Below are 13,126 nucleotides of genomic sequence, written 5' to 3'. Positions count from 1 at the left end.
GGGTCACATCCTGGGTGTTAGTGGACTGGTGTGGGTGGCATCCTGGGTGTTAGTGGACTGGTGTGGGTGGCATCCTGGGTGTTAGTGGACTGGTGTGGGTGGCATCCTGGGTGTTAGTGGACTGGTGTGGGTGGCATCCTGGGTGTTAGTGGACTGGTGTGGGTGGCATCCTGGGTGTTAGTGGACTGGTGTGGGTGGCATCCTGGGGGACAAGATTAAGGATCACAATGGAAATAAGTTATACAGTCCTCAATGACCCACTGACTTTCTTGGGTTATCCTGAGTGGCTAACCCTCCGGGGTTAAAAATCCGAATGAAATCTTATCTTACCAAGCACGTCACTAGGCAGTCTATATATATAGGCTAGGATGTTAAAAAATTATGAAGAATAAACTGAATGGTTATATTATGACAATATTTAAAGTGGTGGAGTGGTAAGCCAGTGGAAGGTCTCGGTCAGATGACCAAAAGTTTCAGCTGTGGGTCATATGTAACTAAGACCAGCGTCAGGAAACACTTGGCCTGTTTCCTGACAAACATTACCTAACTTAACTGAACTTAACCAACTGAACTAACTTAACTTAACCTGACCTAACTTGACTTGTACTTGATTATACTTACAGACAGTATAATCGAAGGATTTCACAGCAGAACTCCATTATATTCATTGCAAATATATCTGTATTTTTTATTTTACTCTTAATTACAAACTTCCAGAATAAAAATAAACAATATATATAAGAGACAAACAACTGGAACAGAAAAATTAACTATATAAGAGGTGTAACCATTTATACCTGAGACTGTCTTCAGCAAATGTGCGAAATTTTTTAACTGAGGCCCAAATTCTGTACTTTATTATGCACACAATACCCATGGTGTGGGTGATAGTTGGAATATTGAAGAGGTACATAATGGGTCCAGGGACTGTACCTCAACATTACAGAGGTATATAATGAGTCCAGGGACTATACCTCAACATTACAGAGGTACATAATGGGTCCAGGGACTGTACTTCAACATTACAGAGGTACATGATGGGTCCAGGGACTGTACTTTAACATTACAGAGGTACATAATGGGTCCATGGACTGTACCTCAACATTACAGAGGTACATAATGGGTCCAGGGACTGTACCTCAACATTACAGAGGTACATAATGGGTCCAGGGACTGTACCTCAACATTACAGAAGTATATAATGGGTCCAGGGACTGTACCTCAACATCACAGAAGTATATAATGGGTCCAGGAACTGTACCTCAACATTACAGAGGTACATAATGGGTCCAGGGACTGTACCTCAATATTACAGAGGTATATAATGGGTCCAGGGACTGTACCTCAACATTACAGAGGTATAAAATGGGTCCAGGGACTGTACCTCAACATTACAGAGGTATAAAATGGGTCCAGGAACTGTACCTCAACATTACAGAGGTATAAAATGGGTCCAGGGACTGTACCTCAACATTACAGAGGTATAAAATGGGTCCAGGGACTGTACCTCAACATTAGAGGTATAAAATGGGTCCAGGGACTGTACCTCAACATTACAGAGGTACATAATGGGTCCAGGGACTGTACCTCAACATTACAGAGATACATAATGGGTCCAGGGACTGTACCTCAACATTACAGAGGTACATAATGGGTCCAGGGACTGTACCTCAACATTACAGAGGTACATAATGGGTCCAGGGACTGTACCTCAACATTACAGAGGTACATAATGGGTCCAGTGACTGTACCTCAACATTACAGAGGTACATAATGGGTCCAGGGACTGTACCTCAACATTACAGAGGTACATAATGGGTCCAGGGACTGTACCTCAACATTACAGAGGTACATAATGGGTCCAGGGACTGTACCTCAACATTACAGAGGTACATAATGGGTCCAGGGACTGTACCTCAACATTACAGAGGTACATAATGGGTCCAGTGACTGTACCTCAACATTACAGAGGTACATAATGGGTCCAGGGACTGTACCTCAACATTACAGAGGTACATAATGGGTCCAGGGACTGTACCTCAACATTACAGAGGTACATAATGGGTCCAGTGACTGTACCTCAACATTACAGAGGTACATAATGGGTCCAGGGACTGTACCTCAACATTACAGAGGTACATAATGGGTCCAGGGACTGTACCTCAACATTACAGAGGTACATAATGGGTCCAGGGACTGTACCTCAACATTACAGAGGTACATAATGGGTCCAGGGACTGTACCTCAACATTACAGAGGTACATAATAGGTCCAGGGACTGTACCTCAACATTACAGAGGTACATAATGGGTACAGGGACTGTACCTCAACATTACAGAGGTACACAATGGGTACAGGGACTGTACCTCAACATTACAGAGGTACATAATGGGTCCAGGGACTGTACCTCAACATTACAGAGGTACATAATGGGTCCAGGGACTGTACCTCAGCATTACAGAGGTACATAATGGGTCCAGGGACTGTACCTCAACATTACAGAGGTACATAATGGGTCCAGGGACTGTACCTCAACATTACAGAGATACATAATGGGTCCAGGGACTGTACCTCAACATTACAGAGGTACATAATGGGTCCAGGGACTGTACCTCAACATTACCGAGGTACATAATGGGTCCAGGGACTGTACCTCAACATTACAGAGGTACATAATGGGTCCAGGGACTGTACCTCAACATTACAGAGGTACATAATGGGTCCAGGGACTGTACCTCAACATTACAGAGGTACATAATGGGTCCAGGGACTGTACCTCAACATTACAGAGGTACATAATGGGTCCAGGGACTGTACCTCAACATTACAGAGGTACATAATGGGTCCAGGGACTGTACCTCAACATTATAACTGCTAGATAAGTTACAGTGGTAATAAACAAGTTACAGTGGTAATAAACGAGTTACAGTGGTAATAAACGAGTTACAGTGGTAATAAACAAGTTACAATGGTAATAAACGAGTTACAGTGGTAATAAACGAGTTACAGTGGTAATGAACAAGTTACAGTGGTAATGAACAAGTTACAGTGGTAATAAACAAGTTACAATGGTAATAAACGAGTTACAGTGGTAATAAACGAGTTACAGTGGTAATGAACAAGTTACAGTGGTAATGAACAAGTTACAGTGGTAATAAACAAGTTACAATGGTAATAAACAAGTTACAGTGGTAATAAACAAGTTACAGTGGTAATAAAGTTACATAGTATTTGTATCTGGTCACAATCATAATGAATTATTTATACAGACATCATTTTTTTCATGGTATACCTACTTTAATTCAGAGCTATATCATCTTTCCTGGTTGAAACATGATTATCTGCCATTACTCAAGTGCTATGTGAACCATGCAGATTTAGTGCTTCCTCATTAACATAATCACCTGTACTTTCCAATGCACATTACACTGTACAGTGGTACCTCGAGTTACGAACTTAATTCGTTCCAGAAGGCTGTTCTAGTGCTGTTACCGAACGAATTTGTTCCCATTAGGAATAATTTAAATTAGATTAGTCTCTTTCAGACCCCCAAAAATACACTTACAAAAGCACTTACAAAAATTTACTTACATAATTGTTTGAGTTTGGAGCTGTTTGAAACTTGAGGTGCCACTGTATCTCCAACTTCAGTGTGAAACAGTTGTTGGGTGTTTTGTTTTGCTGTGATCAGTGGGTGGTTCCTCACCTTTGTTCAAGAAATGGTGGGTTGCGAACGTTGTTGCTCTGCAACTTGCTTCTAAAAATGACCTAAATGGTAAATAAGTGTTGGTAACTTCAGAAACAGGTTGCTTCTTCTGTTCATTTGGAGCTGCATCAAGTTTAGGTATGGCTTGGTTATTGGATGTGGAGGTAGTCGGTGATTTCTGTGCTGAAGATGCTTGTGTTGCCTGGGAAGGAGTGTTGCTGCTGATGTTCACTAGCGGTTGTTCCTCGGAGGTTTGTAATTTGTCAAGAGTCCTGCTTTTCACTTCTGCTGAATTTGCACAATATTTTCTCCAGAGCACACATAAGCACACTAACACAAGCAGCAGCAGACACACTATGTTGACCACTATGGCAAAGAGAATATACACTACAGTATCAGAAAAGGAAGATCTTTGGTGAATGCTTGGTGTTGACAGCCTGTAGTCTTCTTCAGTCTCCTGTACCACAAACCTCACGTCACCCTCGTATTCACTAATATTCACCAGAGCACCAGGTTGAAGGACAACTATGTAGTGTGGTGTTTTCATCCCTGTCCCTCCACTCAGGCGGACAAATGCACTTCCACTAGCAACCAAGGCTCGTGGATGCAATTCCTGAATGGTAGTGTTGTATATGTAGAGACTGGCTTGGTTCCCCAAATGTAACCGTACAATAGTGTCTATAATAGAACTGTACAAGAGAGTACTATATTGTTCCACAATCTGGTTTATCTGTAGCAGATTAACATGGCATGATATGAGTGTGAGGTTACCACCTAGAGCTTCCAGTGAGACATTACATAGTGTGGAATGTTCAGCATATAGGTGGTTTACAGCAGGTGGTAAACTGTACAGTGAAGACTTGTACAACCACATGCCCATGTTGTCACAGTTATTAGTGCTCTTTCCAGAATTTTCTTCATCCTCCACAGTGACCACTTGTTCGACCTGTTTCACCTCCAGGTCCACACATACACTGGACCACACCTCCACCTTCCTGGCATTGTAAAGGAGCACCTTCTCCACCTCTGGTCCAGGACTCGTCCGCAGATGAATCGTCTGTCACCATAAATTTGAGTTAGTGTTATTAATTTTATTTGTTAGGGAACCTTGATTAAAAATTAAAGTTTTGTTGATATTTTTATTTGTTCAGATGAGTTGATTGTAATATGCATCCACAACTCACCCTGTGAGTGGCAGTGCAAGTACATGTATAGTTATTATGGAGATACAATGGGCCTTTAATATACCAAATTGGGTATACAGTGGACCCTCGGTTATTGGCCATAATCCATTCCAGAAGGTTGGCCTAAATCCGAAAAGGCCGAAAACCGAAATAATATTTCCATAAGAATTAATGTAATACAATATTTTTAAGATATGTTTAATATACAGTGGTACCTCAGAATATGAATTTATTTTATTCAAGAAGGCTGTTCAAGTGCCGATACCGAACGAATTTGTTCCCATAAGGAATAATGTAAATTAGATTAATCCATTTCAGACCCCCAAACATACACTTACAAAAGCACTTACGTAAATACACTTGCATAATTGTTCGTGTTTTGAGCTGTTCATATCCCGAGGTACCACTGTATTTGTGATCATCACACAATTAATCACATAATGTATTGTTGGATATAATCTCAAAATATTTAATATCTTATTAACACTTAAAGCAGGAAATCATTTCATATATTAAAATCTTAAATAGTTTATTTAAATTGTGGCTAACATATTAATACTTAATCTATTTTATCTTGTATAAAGCAATTTGCCATTTCCTGTTAGATTATCTTAGGATGTTCTTTAAATTCATTTGCAAGTTCTTTGCTGACAATGGTTTTTAAACTTGCTTGTTAAACCAAATTATATTGGACATTCTCTTTTTGTTTAATGCTAGTTTAGCATAGGCATTGCAGAGGTAGGTTTGTTGATTCATTACAAGCAGTTTATTATTATTGTAACTTGTTCAGCTATCAAAACTTTGGGGCCCAGTCCCTGGACCCATTATGTACCTCTGTAATGTTGAGGTACAGTCCCTGGACCCATTATGTACCTCTGTAATGTTGAGGTACAGTCCCTGGACCCTTTATGTACCTCTGTAATGTTGAGGTACAGTCCCTGGACCCATTATGTACCTCTGTAATGTTGAGGTACAGTCCCTGGACCCTTTATGTACCTCTGTAATGTTGAGGTACAGTCCCTGGACCCATTATGTACCTCTGTAATGTTGAGGTACAGTCCCTGGACCCATTATGTACCTCTGTAATGTTGAGGTACAGTCCCTGGACCCATTATGTACCTCTGTAATGTTGAGGTACAGTCCCTGGACCCATTATGTACCTCTGTAATGTTGAGGTACAGTCCCTGGACCCATTATGTACCTCTGTAATGTTGAGGTACAGTCCCTGGACCCATTATGTACCTCTGTAATGTTAAGGTACAGTCCCTGGACCCATTATGTACCTCTGTAATGTTGAGGTACAGTCCCTGGACCCATTATGTACCTCTGTAATGTTGAGGTACAGTCCCTGGACCTATTATGTACCTCTGTAATGTTGAGGTACAGTCCCTGGACCCATTATGTACCTCTGTAATGTTGAGGTACAGTCCCTGGACCCATTATGTACCTCTGTAATGTTGAGGTACAGTCCCTGGACCCATTATGTACCTCTGTAATGTTGAGGTACAGTCCCTGGACCCATTATGTACCTCTGTAATGTTGAGGTACAGTCCCTGGACCCATTATGTACCTCTGTAATGTTGAGGTACAGTCCCTGGACCCATTATGTACCTCTGTAATGTTGAGGTACAGTCCCTGGGCCCATTATGTACCTCTGTAATGTTGAGGTACAGTCCCTGGACCCATTATGTACCTCTGTAATGTTGAGGTACAGTCCCTGGACCCATTATGTACCTCTGTAATGTTGAGGTACAGTCCCTGGACCCATTATGTACCTCTGTAATGTTGAGGTACAGTCCCTGGACCCATTATGTACCTCTGTAATGTTGAGGTACAGTCCCTGGACCCATTATGTACCTCTGTAATGTTGAGGTACAGTCCCTGGACCCATTATGTACCTCTGTAATGTTGAGGTACAGTCCCTGGACCCATTATGTACCTCTGTAATGTTGAGGTACAGTCCCTGGACCCATTATGTACCTCTGTAATGTTGAGGTACAGTCCCTGGACCCATTATGTACCTCTGTAATGTTGAGGTACAGTCCCTGGACCCATTATGTACCTCTGTAATGTTGAGGTACAGTCCCTGGACCCATTATGTACCTCTGTAATGTTGAGGTACAGTCCCTGGACCTATTATGTACCTCTGTAATGTTGAGGTACAGTCCCTGGACCCATTATGTACCTCTGTAATGTTGAGGTACAGTCCCTGGACCCATTATGTACCTCTGTAATGTTGAGGTACAGTCCCTGGACCCATTATGTACCTCTGTAATGTTGAGGTACAGTCCCTGGACCCATTATGTACCTCTGTAATGTTGAGGTACAGTCCCTGGGCCCATTATGTACCTCTGTAATGTTGAGGTACAGTCCCTGGACCCATTATGTACCTCTGTAATGTTGAGGTACAGTCCCTGGACCCATTATGTACCTCTGTAATGTTGAGGTACAGTCCCTGGACCCATTATGTACCTCTGTAATGTTGAGGTACAGTCCCTGGACCCATTATGTACCTCTGTAATGTTGAGGTACAGTCCCTGGACCCATTATGTACCTCTGTAATGTTGAGGTACAGTCCCTGGACCCATTATGTACCTCTGTAATGTTGAGGTACAGTCCCTGGACCCATTATGTACCTCTGTAATGTTGAGGTACAGTCCCTGGACCCATTATGTACCTCTGTAATGTTGAGGTACAGTCCCTGGACCCATTATGTACCTCTGTAATGTTGAGGTACAGTCCCTGGACCCATTATGTACCTCTAATATTTTGACTACCACCCACAGGAGGGGTATTGGGTGCATAATAAAGATATTAAACTAAACTATCGGTACTGTCCTGGCCTGCATCTTTTCCAGATGGTGACCTGGCACAGCATAGGCATCAACTTAATATTCTTAGAGACCTACTTGAAAGGGCATCAAGTTTAACTTGCATAAAGACTAAAAACCTACAATACCATGACTGAAATAATACTTTGTTATAAGTTTCATTCTCCTATGTGTGGGTTATTTGTGTACTTGTGTCCCTGTCAATAAATAAATAAATACCTAATCTATATTTTTTACAAGTACATGTACAAGGTATACAGACCATATTTGACATCAATGACTTTACAGAAAGCCCGTTGTTATGCAGAGCATTTTGGGCAAATTAGGTCAATTTGTCCCCAGCATGCAACCCACTCCAGTCTACCAACACCCAGGTACCTATTTTACTGCTAGGTGAACAGTGACTGCAGGGGGATTGACCCCCAGACCTCAGTGTGTGAGCTGAGTGTTATAGCAATCGACCTACCGGACTGATTAGTGCATACCTTTGTTCTATCCTTGGCATCACAGATGAGAGTCCGTCCACTATGCTGGCATTCTTGTGATGATGTGGCGACTTCTATATCTTCTACATCTACTGCCATCACTCCTTCCTCTATAACACTTGCTACCACCACCACCACCACCACCACCACGGTTGCTATCTGAGGTCTCCAGTTCCATTTTATCATCCTTAGGGATATAAAAAATAGTATACAATTGTTTATCCTGTTTAGTTACCATGAGTATCTTCATAACAGATTTCCTTATTTTTTTCAATAAACTGGATATCTCCCACCAAGGCAGGGTAACCCCCAAAAAAGAAGAAACACTTATATCATCATTCACTCCATCAGTATCTTGCTACAGGGATGACGATACTACCGTTCAAAACTGAAAATATCTCCATCTCTCCATCAGAGTTAAGACACTAGACTTCCAACCTCCAGGACTCAAGCCTGGCTAACCGGTTTCCCTGAATCCCTTCATAAATGTTACTGTGCTCACACTCCAACAACATGACAAGTCATAAAAACTACTTGCCTCCATTCCTATCTAACACGCTCACACATGCTTGCTGGATGTCTAAGCCCCTTGCACACAAAGCCCCCTCCCTCCCTGCAACCTTTCCTTTAATTTCTTTATAATAATAATAATAATAATATCTTAATTTCTACAAGTACATGTACATACAAGGTATACAGACCATAGCTGACGTCAATGGCATACTACGTTACGCACCCAGGTGAAAAAGGCCTGTTATCCTGGGTCGTAAAGGTACCTAGAGTGAAATAAATACAGCAGTAGTCTTTAAATTATATTTTCCTTCACAAAGTATTTACACTTATATACACTATGTACAAGTTTGGAAAATAAATGTATCATGGTGATCAAGAGGCAAGACAACAGCCAGAGACAAGAGACCACAATAATCAACCAGCAGCTGTATGAATCTGACAAGAGCTAACCATGAGTGCCTCAGCATCACCTTAGCAATTGTCTGACCCATATTATGATTGGCTGAACCAAGGCTCCCTTAATCATTAAACCCTTAGCACCTTGGGGCCCCGGTGACCTAGTGGCTAAAGCTCTCGCTTCACACATGGAGGGCCCGGGTTCAATTCTTGGCGGGGTGGAAACATTTCAACGTGTTTCCTTACACCTGTTGTCCTGTTCACCTAGCAGCAAATAGGTACCTGTGTGTTAGTCGAGTAGTGTGGGTCTCATCCTGGGGGACAAGATTGAGGACCCCAATGGAAATAAGTTAGACAGTCCTCGATGACGCACCGACTTTCTTGGGTTATCCTGGGTGACTAACCCTCCAGGGTTAAAAATCCGAAGAAAATCTTATCTTACCCGGTTCACTGGTTGGGAGGCAGCTTATATGGGAGTGTGTACATAAGCTGAATAAAGGCAACGTACTCTTTGCATGCCACATACTACTATATAAAAATCTGCTTGTTATGCAGAGCATTTCCCGCAAATTAGGTCAATTTAGGCCTGGGATATGACACCACGCCAGTCCACTAACACCCAGGATGCCACCCACACCAGTCGTCTAACACCCAGGTACCAATTTTATACTGATGGATGAACAGATAAATGGTGTAAGGAAACACGTCCAATGTTTCCACCCTTGCCAGGAACTGCAGGTGCTCCTGCTTACAGGTGCTCCTGTTTGCAGGTGCTCCTGTTTGCAGGTGCTCCTGCTTGCAGGTGCTCCTGTTTGCAGGTGCTCCTTACAGGTGCTTCTGCTTACAGGCACTCCTATTTGCAGGTGCTCCTGTTTGCAGGTGCTCCTGCTTGCTGCTGCCCTGTAATAGTCAATAAATGGGTTAAATAATGTGTACTCATTATGTACCTCTGTAATCTTTTGACTACCTCCCGCTGGATAGGTATTGCATAGATAATAATAATACAGTGGACCCAACATTACCGTTGGCATCACATAACGTTAAATCCGCATACCGCTACATTTTATCGCCAAGATTTTGCCTCGCATACCGCTAAAAAACCCGCTCAACGCTGTTCGTCCGAGACGCGTCTAATGTGCGCCCTTAACCAGCCTCACATGTTCCGCCGGTGGCATTGTTTACCAGCCAGCCTCTGTGGTAACATCCAAGCATACAATCGGAATATTTCGTATTATTACAGTGTTTCTGGTGATTTTATCTGCAAAATAAGTGACCATGGGCCCCAAGAAAGCTTCTAGTGCCAACCCTACAGCAATAAGGGTGAGAATTACTATAGAGATGAAGAAAGAGATCATTGATAAGTATGAAAGTGGAGTGCGTGTCTCCGAGCTGGCCAGGTTGTATAGTAAACCCCAATCAACCATCGCTACTATTGTGGGCAACAAAAAGACAATCAAGGAAGCTGTTCTTGCCAAAGGTTTAACTGTGTTTTCGAAACAGAGATCGCAAGTGATGGAAGATGTTGAGAGACTGTTATTGGTGTGGATAAATGAGAAACAGATAGCAGGAGATAGCATCTCTCAAGTGATCATAAGTGAAAAGGCTAGGAAGTTGCATCAGGATTTAATTAAAAAAATGCCTGCAACTAGTGATGATGTGAGTGAATTTAAGGCCAGCAAAGGTTGGTTTGAGAGATTTAAGAGGCATAGTGGCATACATAGTGTGATAAGGCATGGTGAGGCTGCCAGTTCGGACCACAAAGCAGCTGAAAAATATGTGCAGGAATTCAAGGAGTACATAGAAACTGAAGGACTGAAACCTGAACAAGTGTTTTATTGTGATGAAACAGGCCTGTTTTGGAAGAAAATGCCAAGCAGGACCTACATTACTCAGGAGGAAAAGGCACTCCCAGGACATAAGCCTATGAAAGACAGGCTTACTCTGTTGATGTGTTCCAATGCTACTGGTGATTGCAAAGTGAAGCCTTTATTAGTGTATCACTCTGAAACTCCCAGACCGTTCAGGCAAAAGAATGTCCTCAAGGAAAATTTGTGTGTGCTGTGGAGGGCAAACAGTAAGGCATGGGTCACTAGGGACTTTTTCTATGACTGGTTACACCATGCATTTGCCCCCAATGTGAAAGATTACCTAACTGAAAAGAAATTAGAACTTAAGTGCCTCCTGGTGTTAGACAATGCCCCTGGTCATCCTACAGATGTGGCAGAGCGACTTTATGGGGACATGAGCTTCATTAAGGTGAAGTTTTTGCCTCCTAATACCACTCCTCTCCTGCAGCCCATGGACCAGCAGGTTATTGCAAACTTCGAAAAACTGTACACAAAAGCTCTGTTTGAAAGGTGCTTTGTAGTGACCTCAGAAACTCAACTGACTCTAAGAGAGTTTTGGAGAGATCACTTTAATATCCTCAATTGTGTAAACCTTATAGGTAAGGCTTGGGAGGGAGTGACTAAGAGGACCTTGAACTCTGCTTGGAAGAAACTGTGGCCAGAATGTGTAGACCAAAGGGATTTTGAAGGGTTTCAGGCTAACCCTGAGAATCCTATGCCAGTTGAGGAATCCATTGTGGCATTGGGAAAGTCCTTGGGGTTGGAGATTAGTGGGGAGGATGTGGAAGAGTTGGTGGTGGAGGACAATAAAGAACTAATCACTGATGAGCTGCTAGATCATCTTCATCAGCATGACGCCAGACCTGAGGAAACTGGTTCGAAGGAGGGGAGAGAGAAATTGAAGAAATTGCCTACTACAAAGATTAAGGAAATTGTGCAAAGTGGCTTGAAGTGCAAACCTTCATGGATGAAAATCACCCTCACACTGCTATTGCAAGCCGTGCTGGTGACTATTACACTGACAATGTTGTGAAACATTTTAGGGAAGCCATAAAGGAACGAGAGGTACAGGCCACTATGGACAGATATGTTGTGCGACAGAAGTCCAGTGACTCTGAAGCTGGTCCTAGTGGCATTAAAAGAACAAGGGAAGTAACCCCAGAAAAGGACTTGACACCTCAAGTCTTAATGGAAGGGGATTCCCCTTCTAAACACTAAGACTCTCTCCTCCTCCCATCCCATCAATCATCACCAGATCTTCAATAAAAGTAAGTGTCATGTAATTGTGCATGCCTTTTTCAGTTTGTGTGTATTAAAATTAATATTTCATGTGGTAATTTTTTTTTTTTCATACTTTGGGGTGTCTTGCATGGATTAATATGATTTCCATTATTTATGGGGAAAATTCATTTGCATAACGATAATTAAGCATAACAATGAGCTCTCTTGCACGGATTAATATCGCTATGCGGGGGTCCACTGTATTAACCTAACTGCCCTCCTTGTAATTCCCAAAATTAAATTTTTGACCATTAAAGATCGTATATATATATATATATATATATATATATATATATATATATATATATATATATATATATATATATATATATATATATATATATATATATATGCAATTATTTATTACCCTTTTTAATCTTAAGGTTTAAGTTAGCCTGAAATGCTTTGTATAAGAATGGCTCTCTGCACACTAAGTAATGCATATAAGTACACTTCGCTCAGGTCACATAAACTACAGTGAGTGAAACATCACAAGAGAAAACACCCAATAAACCATGCTAGATAGGACCATCCACAGGTTAAATATGACTCACCAGGTATGATACTGGTCCCTCACGACAGGAGCGGCAGTTCGACCCATGACAATGTAAAAAGGAGAGTACAAATTTAGTAAACTCACATATATATGTAACAGCGTAGGTGTTATAAGTGCAAATGATGGTCGCCAACACATACTGTGATGAGATATCTGATTATCTGATAACCTTAAGATAACACCTGTGTTGTGTTGGCCAGGATCTTCACTCAAGAGGCGCTCTTCTTCCTCGGATCAAACCTCAGTCCCATTCACCAGCTACTGTATAATACATACAGGTTTAGCGCTTACTATTGTTATTGTTACTGATATTATAATTGTTATTGT

General features: G+C 41.8%; 1 protein-coding gene across 2 annotated transcripts; it reads right to left on the bottom strand.

Annotated features, from left to right (window-relative positions):
- Nucleotides 1-658: 658 nt before the first annotated feature.
- On the bottom strand, nt 659-13,017 carry LOC138855323 (uncharacterized). Of its 2 annotated transcripts, none has more exons than XM_070104155.1 (3): nt 12,884-13,017; nt 8,207-8,393; nt 659-4,763 (listed from the first exon to the last, which is right to left on the bottom strand). In XM_070104155.1, coding segments are annotated over exons 1-3 (1,305 nt in total). In that variant the 5' UTR covers nt 12,886-13,017; the 3' UTR covers nt 659-3,647. The 2 variants fall into 2 exon arrangements, with proteins under 2 accessions (XP_069960256.1, XP_069960255.1); XM_070104154.1 differs by having other exon boundaries at nt 12,798-12,947.
- Between the last annotated feature and the right edge of the window lie 109 nt (nt 13,018-13,126).

The sequence above is a fragment of the Cherax quadricarinatus genome, chromosome 89 (genome assembly GCF_038502225.1).
Source record: "Cherax quadricarinatus isolate ZL_2023a chromosome 89, ASM3850222v1, whole genome shotgun sequence".
In the NCBI taxonomy this organism is placed as follows: Eukaryota; Metazoa; Arthropoda; class Malacostraca; order Decapoda; family Parastacidae; genus Cherax; species Cherax quadricarinatus.
This window is presented reverse-complemented; position numbering and strand designations above follow the sequence as displayed.

Excerpts from the sequence above, each read along its gene's own strand:
- LOC138855323 (XM_070104154.1), bottom strand. The coding sequence starts at position 12,937 with ATGTGTTGGCGACCATCATTTGCACTTATAACACCTACGCTGTTACAT. Across the intron at positions 8,394-12,797 it reads AGGGACCAGTATCATACCTG|GATGATAAAATGGAACTGGA; the intron begins GTGAGTCATATT and ends TATATCCCTAAG. Across the intron at positions 4,764-8,206 it reads ATGCCAAGGATAGAACAAAG|ACGATTCATCTGCGGACGAG; the intron begins GTATGCACTAAT and ends TTATGGTGACAG.